Source organism: Nicotiana tabacum, chromosome 24 (genome assembly GCF_000715075.1).
Source record: "Nicotiana tabacum cultivar K326 chromosome 24, ASM71507v2, whole genome shotgun sequence".
Taxonomy (NCBI): domain Eukaryota; kingdom Viridiplantae; phylum Streptophyta; class Magnoliopsida; order Solanales; family Solanaceae; genus Nicotiana; species Nicotiana tabacum.
In genome coordinates, this window is record NC_134103.1 from 39,986,951 (window position 1) to 40,001,395 (window position 14,445).

General features: G+C 39.9%; 1 protein-coding gene across 1 annotated transcript; it reads left to right on the forward strand.

Annotated features, from left to right (window-relative positions):
* The first annotated feature begins 746 nt into the window (after window positions 1-746).
* LOC142178114 (uncharacterized) lies at window positions 747-4,476 on the forward strand. Its single transcript, XM_075247444.1, has 7 exons — window positions 747-820; window positions 2,150-2,591; window positions 2,861-2,973; window positions 3,097-3,277; window positions 3,631-3,918; window positions 3,997-4,137; window positions 4,258-4,476. The coding sequence occupies exons 1-7, from the start codon at window positions 747-749 to the stop codon at window positions 4,474-4,476; spliced, it is 1,458 nt and encodes a 485-aa protein (XP_075103545.1).
* Window positions 4,477-14,445: the final 9,969 nt, after the last annotated feature.

The following is a 14,445-nucleotide window of genomic DNA, read 5'->3' on the forward strand; positions in this document are numbered from 1 at the left end:
GGAGAGACGAGTGCACTGACAGCTAATAAAAAGATTTGGGCTGATTAAGTTGAGGAGGAGGAACACGATTCTGCATAAATGTATTTAGGTACTAACGAATATGCAGCATCACTGTTACCTGCCACCCCACGATCAAAGGAAGCATCAGAAAAGGTACAAAAAGAGCAGGTTTCTATCTCAACATCAACTGCTCCAGAGAGGAGAGGTTTGAGTCCAAACACTGTTGTATTTGTACCTTCGGGACAGCAACATAAGACAAATAATTCAGCAGATTCAAAGGAGATCCAAATTTCATCCTCAAACATGGCAGTAGCTACTGGAATTAGCATTTCAATAACTGCAACATACAATTTGACACCAACAAATATCATCAACGCTCTTGTTTCACATAATATGGAAACATTGAGAGGTCTTGATAATCAGAGGAAAGAACAAATAGCACTGTCGAATGAGTATAGACATATTGACGATTTTGGGATGCATATGGGTCAAGATTTTTATGAAAAAGGAGAACATGATGCACTACTGGATGCCACCTTCAACATTATAGCTAGGGAGGGAGATCTTTCACCAAGACATGTGCGAAGCGGATCCAACAAATATAAGAAGAAAGCACTAGACAGGCAACATAGTTGGGACGACAAAGCAACACAAGAGATTATCATTAGGAAACCTCCAATGAGAAATGCAAAGCAAAAGGCAGTTGTACCTACGACCTCTAAAAGGTCAAATAGGTCAAAGAGGAAATGATAAAGTTTGAAGAATTTTTGAAGACAGTGGAAGAGGAAGCCAATGAGCTACAAATTGCAGAGTTCACAAGGTTGAAGAAAGAGGGGCAAGACTCAATTTTTTACATTATTTTACTTTATCACTTTTTAAGTATCATCAATTGTAATATCATCATAGAGTATGTTATAAACTCTGTGATGATCATACAGTACCTAGTTCTTTCCAGTTCTTTTTTTCTTCATGCTTGTTAGTATATGAGGTTTCTTATCACTCAATAGGATCTGTAAGGTAAGGTCTAGCACAATATGTGTGTGCTTATATTCTATGCCTTTGGGAAGAAAAACGGTTGTGAGGTTATATGCCCTCGTGAGACTTGCCAGCAGCTACACTATGATCCTCTATATGAGGCTGTCATCTTAAGGCAATGAAGGCGCAGAGGAGTGATTATATAGCCAAGGCATAAAGTCAACACTACTATAGCTTTTGCCCTCCTTACTTGTACTCCCCCGTTGTGGTTTTTCTTTTCTTTTGTTATTAATAAAATAGCTACTAGGCAACCCGCCTAGTAGTATATTTGCCAAAAAGAAATAGTTCCTAAAACTGTGGTGGAAACTGAAAGAAACTAAAGAAAGTTAAAAGTGTCCAATTTCAAGGCCACCACCTCCCTTCACACAAATATTGAATAAGAAAAGTGATGAGAGGATGTTCAACAAATTTATTGATATGTTGAGCCGAATTCAATTGTATCTACCATTGGTTGATATGCTATGTGAAATCCCAAAATATGCTAAGAACATCAAAGATATTGTGGCTAACAAAATAAGGTTGACAGAGTTTGAGATAGTGGCACTTACTGAAGAGTGCACCTCGAGAATTCAAAGAAAGTTACCGCAAAAGTTAAAAGATCCGGGGAGCTTTACCATACCTGTTCGAATTGGTGAGGTAGTTATTGGACGACCATTTTGTGATTTGGGGGCTAGCATAAATTTGATTCCCCTTTCAATTTTCATTCAATTGGGGTTGGGAGCCCCAACGCCAACCACAATCATGTTGCAGCTTACTAATAGAACTATTGTCCATCCCGAGGGGGTGATTGAAGATGTGTTACTACAAATTAGGCAATTTATTCTTCCAGCATATTTCATTATACTGGACTATGAAGCAGGTGAACAGGTCCCCATCATCTTGGGACGACCACTCTTAGACACCATTGATGCTGTCATAAAAGTTTGTAAAGGAAAAATAATTCTCCGGGTTGATAATGCGGAAGCAGTTTTTAATGTGTACAAGGCAATTTAGCTTCCAAGTCACTATGAGGATCTAGCTACGATATATGTGATTGAAAAAAAAAACAAGAAAAAAATGATGTGGGTGCATATCTAGATGAATCTCTAGAGAATGCACTTATGTTGTATGACAGCATTGACTTGGACGATGAGGTGAAGGAGATAGTGCATCATCTAGATGCATATGCTTACATCAAAGGAATGATCGATTTTGAGCCTCTAGATAGACCAACTAGGCCACCCCCCAAGTCGTCTATCGAAGAAGCTCCTAAATTGGAACTCAAGCCCTCACCCTCTCATCTTTATTTTGCGTATTTGGGTGTTGATGAAACTTTACTTGTTGTTGTATCTTCTGATTTATCTGTTTTGCAGGGAAAAAATCTACTTCGCGTGCTTAGAGAGGACAAGCGAGCGATTGGATGTACCATGGATGACATTCATGGTATTAGACCAGCATTTTGTATGCATAAAATTCTCGTGGAGGATGGGCACAAACCAAGTGTAGAACACCAACGCCGCTTGAATCCAGTCATGAAGGAAGTGGTAAGAAAGGAAGTCATAAAGTGCTTGATACAGGTATTATCTTTCCCGTCTCTGATAGCAAGTGGGTAAGTCCAGTACAATGTGTGCCTAAAAAGGGTGGAATCCAGGTGGTCAAAAATGATAATAATGAATTAATTCTAACTAGGACTGTCACATGTTGGAGAATTTGCATTGACTATCGGAAATTGATTAATGCTACTAGAAAGGATCACTTTCCCCTTCCCTTTATTGATCAGATCTTAGATAGGTTGGACGGACAAGACTATTATTGTTTCCTTGATGGATAGTCCGGCTATAACCAGATATCAATTTCACCAAAGGACCAAGAGAAGACCACCTTCACTTGTCCTTATGGTACTTATGCTTTTAAGCGAATGTCATTTGGGTTGTGCAATACACCTACGACTTTTCAAAGGTGCATGATGGCAATCTTCATTGATATGGTAGAAATATTTGTTGAAGTATTTATGAATTATTTTTCGGTCTTCGGACCTTCTTTTGATGAATGCTTAACGAATTTGATTAAAGCGCATGTCAGGTGTGAAGAGACGAACTTAGTGTTAAACTGGGAGAAATGTCATTTTATGGTACGAGAAGGAATTGTACTTGGACACAAGGTGTCCAAAGATGGGTTGGAGGTGGATAAGGCAAAAGTTGATGCAATTGACAAATTGCCACCTCCAATGTCGATCAAAGGAGTCAGAAGCTTTTTGGGACATGTAGGTTTCTATCACAGATTCATTAAAGATTTTTCCCCCTTGAGCAGGTATCTTGAGAAGGATGCGCCTTTCAAGTTATATGAGCATTGCTTGAAGCCGTACGAGGAGCTAAAAAAGAAATTGGTTACTACATCAATTATTACTGCCCAGACTGGGGAGAGCCTTTTGAGTTGATGTGTGATGCTAGTGACACGACAATTGGGGTCGTATTGGGCTAGAGGAAAATTAAAGTGTTCCACTCAATTTACTACGTTAGAAAAACTCTAAAACCATCTCATATGAACTACACAGTCACAAAAAAGATTTGCTAGCGGTAGTATGGGCGTTTGACAAATTTACGGCTTATTTGGTAGGAACTAAAGTCATCATCTACACAGACCATGCAGCCATCGGGTATTTGTTTCAGAAAAAAGGATGCTAAGCCTAGACTAATTCGTTGGGTTCTTCTTTTACAAGAATTTGACATGGAAATCAAAGATCGAAAAGGGATAGAAAATAAGGTAGCGGACCATTTGTCGCGCTTGGAAACTCGCGCACATGTTGAGGAAGGGAGCGAAATTCAGGAAAGTTTTTCTCATGTGAAATTGCTAGTTATCAAAGCGGGCATGGCCCTATGGTATGCTGACTATGTGAACTTCATTGTAAGTGGGGTGACTCCGTTAGAGTTGTCACCGGATGGTAAGAGAAAATTCATGCATGATGTTAGACTTTATCTATAGGATGAGTTGTTCTTGTTTAAGCATTGTGCGGATAAGTTGGTGAGACAATGTGTTCCTGAGGAGGTGATGGAAGAAATTTTACATGATTGTCATGCATCAACGTATGGGGGACACTATGGTGGAGACAAAACGGTTGCAAAGGTGTTGCAGTCGGGATTCTATTGACCCAAGTTATTCAAGAATGCACATGATTTTGTGAAAAGATATGCTAGGTGACAAAGGACGGGTACAATTTTGTGAAGGCATGATATGCCATTGAAGGGCATACTTGAGGTCAAAATCGTCGATGTTTGGGGATTAAACTTCATGGGACCATTTCCAGCATCAAATGGCCATCGGTACATTTTGGTTACAGTTGAATATGTGTCAAAGTGGGTTGAGGTTGTGGTTGTGCCTACGAATGATGCTAAGGTGGTGGTGAAATTTGTGAAGAAAAACTATTTTTACGAGATTTGGAACTCCGCATGCTTTGATCAATGATGGAGGTACTCACGTTTTTAACAAAATGTTGGGCAACATCTTGGCTAAGTATGGGGTGAGACACAAGGTCGCAACTGCTTATTACTCGCAAACCAGCGGTCAAGTGGAGGTTTCAATTAGGGAGGTGAAGAAAATTTTGGAGAAGACAGTGAGCGCAAGGAGGAGGGATTGGGCTAGCAAGCTAGATGACGCTCTACGGGCATATCGCACAGCATACAAAACTCCAATTGGCGCTTCACCGTACAGGTTGGTTTATGGAAAGGCTTGTCACTTGCATGTTGAGCTTGAGTACAAGGCATATTGGGTAATCAAGAAGCTCAACTTTCATATGGATCTAGCTGGCGAAAAACGGATGGTGCAACTAAATGAGCTCGAAGAGTTTCGCTTGCATGCATATGAGAATGTGAAGCTGTATATAGAGAAAGCAAAGAGATGGCATGACAAAAACATTTTGCATCGTGAGTGTGAACCCAGTCAATCCGTTGTATTGTTCAATTCAAGGTTGAAGTTCTTTCCTGGGAAGCTCAAGTCTAGATGGTCGGGTCCATTTAAAGTAGTGCGGGTTACAAAGCATGGAGTTGTTGAGCTGAGGATTCGAGAAAGTAATGGCATATTTTTAGTCAATGGGTAGAGAGTGAAAGACTATTGGGGTGGTGGGATTTGTCACAAAACTTCGATAGACTTGGTGGATGTGTGAGAAAATATGTTATGTCCAGTCGCGACGTAATATCAGGCGCTTGTTGGGAGGCAACCCAATATTTATTGCTTTCGTAGCTTAGTTTTTCTCTTTTTAGTTAGATTAGACTAGAGTTTGTTTTTGTTTTTCTTTGTAGTCATAAATAATGTAGGTAGGAATGGTGTGGGATGAGTATAATAGATGTACTAAGTGCTCGGGTGGATCAGTGATTTCATTAAGAAAATCAGAAAATCAGCAAATCAGCGCCTAACACTGCCTGTGACACAAAAACCAGGCGTGAAATTTCCCAAGCACCAGGCCTAGCGCGACGCGCTGGGCTGGGGGGCTGGTAAGTTTAATTTTTTTTTCGTTTTATTTTATTATTAACCCTTGCCTCAACCCGGATACCCGTTTATACTAACTTAATAACACATGCCCACTACCCATACCCATACCCATTCTCAATCTAATTAAAATAACTCTAACCCCCAATTCCCCCTCTCTCTCTTGTTTTCTCTCTCCCCGCTCGTTCCCTTTCTCCCTCTGTCTTTCTATCAATCTCTCCATTGATCTTGCTTGCTTTCTATGCCAACTCACAAGTATATGTCTTCTTCTTCTTCTTCTTTCTTTTCTTGTATTTTTTGGTTTTTTTGAGCTGTAATCCCCCTCCCCATCCCAAACGACCCCCACTCCCAAGTTTCCCCTAGTTTTCTCTTTAGCACTTGTGTTGCTATGGTGGGTGATATCAATGTGAAAATTGGTTTGTAACTTTGGTTGTGAATATGTTATACGGAGTAGTAAACTACAAATCCCTCTACTTCGTTAAAAATTTGGGAGGGTACTCATGATCCACCATTGTTGAAATTAAGAGACACACAATTTATGCCTACCGCCTATTTGATAAATTGCTTGAAAGAATAAATTGTGCACCGGTGAAGTCTGAGTAGCCGAGTGTGTTTGTATGTGATTTTGGGCTAAGTGTGGGTTGTTTGGGGGTGGTTTTACATAATTCAAAGCTCGTGTTCCATGTTCAACTTACTATAATCACACTACCCACACCTTGTATCATATATAATATAACTTGTATCGTCTTGTTAGAAGTAGTTAGTGTATTATACTAGTTGTAGTAATGGGAATCAACTGTTGCTTGCTTGCACTACGGCTAAGTCATGGCCGTAGTTGACTACTTGTATGTGAATGGAATAACACTTGGAATATAATTGTGTTGCATGGGGGAGTCTTGAGTACCCATTGCCTTGTGGTGCAACAATTGTTCACTTGTTGAACAACTATTGTGAGTCTATTGCATAGAGCCTTTGGGTAAAAGTGTGGGATCGTATTTGACTTTCTTTTTAACCTTTGGCGGACTTCTTGAGTGATTCTCACATCCAAGTTGATTGTTTTGTAGGTTGCAATGGCTCGTGACGGTGCTAACAAAGGAAAAGGAGTGGGGAAGTCCCCTACTACTGCTCCTCCTTCTAAAAAGCGCAAGCAAGTTACTAACAGGTCAAGGAGAGCACCTTCGGGACCGCGACCCCAATTGGATTTTGTTCGTGAGTATGTTGTCTAGTGGTACCACAACTTCGAGCCATATGGGCAGTATGTATCTGAAATGGGAATCAATATGACCACTTTGGAGAGGAATTTCCCCGATGTGCTTGCTCGTTTGAAAAGTATGAAGATGGATAAGTTCGTTAAGTGCCTAGGACATGCAAACTTGAGCATGGTAAGGGAGATGTATGCGAATTGGAACGAGCACAGGTTTATGTCGTAGGTAAGGGGGAAGGAAGTTCCATTGGATAGGGATTCGTTGTGCGAGTTCTTAGAGGTTGATTGCCCAAAGCCGAGGAGGTTGCAAAAGTTTGTAAAGTGCCCAAGCTACACTGTTATTCATCACACTATATGTAGAGTAGATTCTAATGCTTAATGGACGAGGACAAAGTGTGATACACATAATGAGATGATCCGATTTGACTTCAACAATACTGCCAAGGTGTGGCAGAACTTTGTGCAGGCCAGACTGATACCAGTGGAGCACAACAACGAGTGCACTCGGGCAAGGGTGTGTTTGATCTTGTTTTGATGACTATGAGACCCATAAATGTTGGTGAGATTATGTTGGAGGAGACGGCCCGCACACGGGTTGGGCGAAAGATAAAAAGTTGCTTCTTTGGTAACATGTTGACGCAGTACATGCTCTCTCGTGAAGTACCTGAGTACCTTGGTTATGATGATGTGGTGGAGGCTCCGACGGGACTAATAAACATTACTTCTTTGTTGGAGTCTACTTCTAAGCTACGCCCGGTTGCTCGGAATGAGTGGGAGAAAAATTTCAACAAATATCTATATGGCTCTCTTAACTTGATGATGAGCAAGATGGGTTTGACGGATGAGGAGCAGATGCAGCTACGCAATCATCTATCTAGTACGTCAAAAGAAATATTGGGGATTGCGCCTGGCAGTCCCATTCACCCATCAGAGGATGAAAACGCCAACAAGGGCTCAGATGATGAGCATGATATTGGTGTTGATGTCACGAGGCCAATGGCTTTGGTGCCTCTAGGAGTAGATGATGATAAGCCTAGAGCTTCGGCTAGTGGGCGTTCGGAGGATGAAGGTTCAGATATGACCCGAATGGGTCCGAGTAGCAGGGAGTTCTTCTCTCCACTTTACTTTTGTTTTGAATTCTTATATACATCGGGGACTATGCATAATATAAGTGTGGGTGGGGAAATACTTTATGAAGGGTAATTGTAATAGTATAAAACTGTTTCTTTTTATTAGTTTTTCTTTTAGAACTCGTAGTTAGACATAGTCTTTAGAGTAGTAGTAAACAAATATAAAAAATAAAATCAGAAAGAAAACTCAAACTTTTCCCAATGATGGATCTCTTGGACAACTTTCTTGAGAGATTAAGGTCCGATTAAAAATACCAAAAAGATTTTCTTCTATTTTTTAGAATAGTTAGGTAGTATCCCTTGGTTTTTCTTTGGGCGCCGGTTCTTTTCCAAGGGTGTAGCTTGAACCGGGTATTTTGCTTTTAACTTTTTAGGAGTAGGTTAGGAAGAAATATGAATTGCTCTAGATACCTATTGACATGGTTGATGCTGGCACATTAGGCTATGTTCTACGTCCTGTCGTCCTGTAATATTTTATTTGAATTGTAAAGCATAAGTGAAATAAATAGCCTACTCTATGATGCATGTTCTAAGTTGTTGGACTTGTATGTCACCTAGTGCATTATTGCTTGAAACTTTCTCAACTATATGTGCTTTCTTGAGTTGAACAGAACCATCTTAATTGTGTCATGTGCAATATGTGTGTAAGGATTTGTGTTATTTTGTGCTAACCTGTGTAGTCTATAACTTGCCATGTGTGTTATTCGAAGAAAAATCATTAAGTGTGCTAGTCTAGGAGATGACATAGGCATTTCTTGCTTGATCATAGATGTGCTTGTCACTTACAAATAAAAAATTTCCATTGCTAGCCCCTTTGAGCCTATAGACCTTTTCCTTGGCACCCACATTACAAGTCATATCCCGATTTTGTTTGTAACTTGAGCTTGTTGAAACTTTACCTCTGAAGGCACTTAGTCACTAAAAGAAGTAAGGCGAGGGATTTGGAAAGTAGCTTTCTAGTTGAACCATGGGAAGCCCCATAAAACAATACCGCTAGCCGATGAACCTTAATGTATGGAGAGTGTGTAGAAAAAAAAAGAGAAAAGAAAATTGCAAAGAAAAAAATTATAAATAATGTGATAGTCAAGAAGAAAAGAAAAAAAAAATGCGCCTCCTAATCTTACTAATTCGTGATAGTGGGAATATAAAAGTGCTTAATTGAAGAAAGGAATATATTGTGTATGGTTTGTAGTGAGTGAATTGATTGAGAAGAATATGTGCTCGATTCTTGAGTGTAGTATATTAAAGTGATTAGGAGGGTTAGTCACTATTCCTAAATGTATCCTACATGTTCCTTAGCCTACATTATAACCCATAAAGTCCTAATTGATCCTAGATTTGGCTATCTTAGATTAGTAAAGATGTACACTACGGAAAAGATTATGGTACGACCACGGGATGCACACGAATTTCTTTGCGAGAGTGAGCAAATTTTATTCAATTGTGTGATGTCCTTAATGTATGTTCAAAGTTATACTTGAACGTGTGGACTATTTCTATATTTACTCTCTTGTTAGTTGGTGAGGGCACATGATCTCATGACGGATTGGTAATGTGGTTTACTTCTCTTGTTGGGTGAGTGCACGAGTTGAGGGTGCTTAGAGGTAACGAGTCGGCTCTTGAGGTAGGGTGGTTATGGATAGGTTGTTTGAATTGGTTGAATTGAAATGTTTATACTTGGGCATGTGTAAAACGGGAAGAATGTGAAATTCATATGTTCATGCTTTATTGCCGGTATTGACCATAGTCAAAGGTAGAGTGTATGGTTGAAAACTTGAATTACTCTTTCCTAGTTGAGATGTACATTGTTGGAGTGTAGTTATAGTTCCATTGCTCGAGGACGAGCAAGAGTCTAAGTGTGGGGTGTTGATATTCGGCTTAAAGTGTGTATATTTATATGCATATTGCCTCACATTTTACTCGTATTTTGTGGAATTTGGATGTGGAATGTAATGATTTATTCTAATTCGTGGTATTTTTATGTGTAGGAGTCACTCGGAGACAATGTGGGACGAAAGTGCACGACTTGAAGCAAAAAGAGAACAAAGGGAGAAAAGTGGACAGTGTAGCGCCCAGGCTAGCTTGGGGCGCTACCTGTGGCACATATTCCAGATGCAAGATTTCTTCCAACGCCAGGGCTAGTGCCCCATACTACCCTGGGTGGTGGGTGGTGGGAAATTCTCCTACTTCGCCCGGGACAAGGTTATTTCGACCCAACACGCCCCCAACGCGTAAGCAAGTCTAAACCTATTTTGGAGGGGGAAACTCCACTTTGAGATAAAAATACAAGTACGCAACACTCGGGAGCACGAAATTCATTGAGCCTTCCATTCTTCATCTAGTATTCTTCGTTTTTATGTTTAAAATAATATTTTGATTATTGTCATGAACATGAGTGGCTAAGAACCTCATTATTATGGGGTTATGGGTCGTTATTGACTATTGTAGTTTGGCGGTTGACTGTTTTGCTTGAATTATCATATTTATTTGTTTTTTCAATCTTGCATTTTTATTATTCTGTTGCGTAGCTAACAATAGAGTACTATCTACGAATTTATAGTTGAACTCGAAAGTGGAAGCCATAGATTGCATATAATATTGAATAGAGTAAGTTCTTGAATCCGGGAATCGGTGAATAGATTTGCGATTAGGATAGACATATTCTAGTTGCCTTACTTGGTTATCTTTGCAGGAAATATACATGTGTTCTTGTTAATTTCGATTCTATAGACATATAGTCTTAGGTTAGCTTGAATAGGCGAGCGAAGAATCGAAAGAACTTCTCAAGCATGATAAACCCTACTAATCAACAGATTAGATAAGTCAAGTGATTACATCAACCGAAAAACGCAATATGAGAGACGCTAATACGATAACCCTGGAATATCCCCATCTCATTGAATTCTTTCTAAGTGTTTGTTTGCTCTACTTGCGATCTTATTTTCTTTTTTGTTTATTAGTTTTGTAGTAATTTAGATAATAAAAATCACAATCATTTTCTTCCCACTAACTTGAACATTAAATTACTAAATAGTTTAGATTGGATAATAGTTGATCATAAATCCTCGTGGGAATGATACTTTCTCGTCACTTTATTACTTGTCGATCGCGCTTTTGGTGTTTTTAATCGAACCTTAATCCCTCAAGAAAGTTGTCCAAGATATCCATCATCAGGAAAAGTCCGAGTTTGTTTTCTGATTATTATTTATTTTTATATTTGCTTACTACTGTCATGATGGCGCCCATCACGGTACTAGGCAAGCCGACAATCACAAAATAACTACTCATTTTAATTTAAAAGCATGATATATTGAGTTTAATAATGAAAATCTAATAAATAACCGAAAGGACCAACTGCAACTCAAATACAAAATCTCCCAAAATTCGGGTGTCACTGAGTACATGAGCTACTAAATATCAACATAGTTAAAACTTCTAATACAATTGTCTGGAAAGATCGAACAGTGCTAAATAAACCGAAAAGAAGGAGAGTCGAGGTCTGCGGATGACAAAGCAACTACCTCAAAAGTCTCAAAGCAGGAAATGACCCAAGTCTAGCAACCACCATGCCCAGAAGTACCTGGATCTGCATACGAAGTGAAAAGTGTAGTATGAGTACTACCGACCCAATGTACTCAATAAGTAACATGACTAACATTGGGCTGAAAGAAGTGATGAGCTCAGATAGGTACAGTCCAAATCCAGATAATAACAGTATAGATATGATAGGAAAAATGATAGTAATAGCTCAAAGAAATCTCATAATCAGTTTGTACACAATACAGAAATGTAGACATGCTTTCAAGTTTAACAGTTTAAGCTCAACACGGATAAGATATGCCAAGTATGACTGATATGAGGAATGTTACATCTCTATATCTACATATGAAATGTGCATGTCACATGTAATGTATCACAATATCTCAGAGTACACAATCTAATTGTCTCAACTCTTACTCGTCATACTCAATCACTCAGCACTGTACGGTACCTGCACTCACTGCTGGTATGTCAGACTCCAGAGGGGCGAATCCTTCCCATGCGCTAATATAAAGCCAATATGGCCTGCTGCGGCGTGCAACCCGATCCCATAATAATAGATAAAGCCTATAAGGACTACTGCGTCATGCAACCCCATCCGTAATAATAATATATATAAAGCCAAAAGGCCTGCTGCGGCGTGCAACCCGATCCCATAATAATAGATAAAGCCTATAAGGACTACTGCGTCATGCAACCCCATCCATAATAATAATATATATAAAGCCAAGAAGGCATGCTGCTGCATGTAGCCCGATCCATAACCTCACTCACAACACGACTCTCAGGTCCTAACTCAATCATCAATCTCTCTAGTCTCTCGGGCTCACAAATATCATGCTAATCAGCCCAAACAATGATACATGATATAACAATAAATAACAACAGAGACTGAGATATGATATGCAAGTGACGGATGTGACCGAGTACACAACTACAATTTAAGCAAATAATTCAACAGTAGAAATAAACTTTATGGGTCCCAACAGAATAAGCATATAGCCTAAACATGATTTCTAACATAGATTACAACTCAATTACTCTAACACGTATGGATTTCATGAATAGCAACAAGGTTTGATAACTACACAATACCATGGAAACAACCGAGTCACAATTACCACGGTGCACGCCCACACACCTGTTACCTAGCATGTACGTCACCTCAATACTAACCACATAACACATATTTCAGGGATTTATACCCTCAGAACCAAGTTTAGAAGAGTTACTTACCTCAAACCGCACAAATCTCTACACCGACAAGCCCTTGTATAGGGAATCGTCCTCCGAATGACGAATCTAGCCACAACCAACTTAATACAATCAACACAAGCTATAGGAATTGATTCCATACCATAAAGCTAAGTTCTTTAAGCAAAGTCAAAAACTCAACCCAAAAAGTGAACCCCGGGCCCACATCTCTGAATCCGACAAAATTTACAAAATCCGAATACCCATTCAATAACAAGTCAAACCATACCAAAACCACCCAATTCAGACCACAAATCGACACTCAACTCCCTAAATCTTACTCTCATTTCCCTTCTCCAAAATTACCCAAATTCCACCTTAAAAACACATAATCTAGGTGGGAAATTCAATGGGTATTCAATATTAATGAATAAAAATGATCAAAAGTGGCTTACCTCTTGAATCCAGTGAAACCCCTCTCAAAACTCGCCACTACCCGAGCTTGCAAAGTCCAAAAATGAGAAAATCCTCAAAACCCTCAATTTTTATCTTCTGCCCAGGCATCTTCGCACATGCGGACTCACCAGCTGCACCTGCGGCTCCGCTTCTGCGAAAAAAGGTCTGCTTCTGCGGAATTCATTAAGGACATGACCAGCCGCACCTGTGGCCCAAAGCTCACACCTGCAAGACCACTTCTACGGTCCGCACATCGCTCCTGCGCATCCGCGCCTGCGGATTCCAATCTGTTTCTGCAAGTCCAGCCCCACCTATCAAAATTCGCATCTGCGGAGACTCGTCGCATCTGCGGGCTCGCAAATGCAGAAAGCACCTCACACCTGCAACCACTGCCCAACACCCACAGGACCACTCCTGCAACTCTATGCTCACTTCTGCGGTCACGCACCTGCGACCAATTCATCGCAGGTGCGATCGCACCAGACCTGAAACTCTTCAGCATTTCCACAAGTCCAAACCTTAATCCGATTACATCTGAATCATACTCGATGCCCCCGGGATCCCATCCAAACATAACAACAGGTCCTAAAATATGATACGAACTTAGTCAAGGCCTCGAATTACATCAAACAACATCAAAAACACGAATCGCATCCCAATTCAAGCCTAATGAAACTAATGGATTTCCAACTTTTACAATCGATGCCGAAACCTATTAAACCAACTCCGATTAACCACAAATTTTGCGCCCATGTCATAAATGACAACACAAGCCTATTCCAACTCCCAGAACCAAAATCTGAGCCCGGTAACCACAAAGTCAACTCTCGGTCAAACTCCTCAACTCTCTAAACTTTAATTTTTCCAACTTCTGCCAATTCAAGACGAAATCACATATGGACCTCCAAATCAATATCTGGACACACTCCTAAGTCCAAATCACCATACAGAGCTATCGAAACCATCAAAACTCCATTTCTGAGCCATTTACATATAAGTTAGCATCCGATCAACTCTTTGAACTTAAGCTTCCAACCTTGGGACTACGTGTCCCAATTCATTCCGAAATATCCCTGAAACCAAATTAACCACCTCAGGAAGTCACATAACAACAAACGAGCACAAAATAAGCAATAAATAGGAAAACAAGGCTACAATACTCAAAATAACCGATCGGGTCATTACAACTACTTAAAAAGATTAGTAGGATCAGTAACAAAGCTAGTAACTGTACCATTATCATGTTTGGTCATTTTTGATTGCCATCAATTTCGACCACATATTCTCTAAAGATCACATCTTTGCTTATGATGATCCTTTTCCTTTGTGGGTCCCACAATCTGTAGCCGAACTCTTCATATCCATAATCGATGAAGATGTAGGGAATAGCTTTGTCATCCAGCTTCGTTCTCTACTCTTTCGGCA

Coding starts and splice junctions, on each gene's coding strand:
- LOC142178114 (XM_075247444.1), top strand. CDS start 747: ATGATAAAGTTTGAAGAATTTTTGAAGACAGTGGAAGAGGAAGCCAAT. Junction 821..2,149: donor CAAATTGCAGAGTTCACAAG/GTTGAAGAAAGA, acceptor GTTGTATGACAG/CATTGACTTGGACGATGAGG. Junction 4,138..4,257: donor GAGACAAAACGGTTGCAAAG/GTGTTGCAGTCG, acceptor ATGCCATTGAAG/GGCATACTTGAGGTCAAAAT.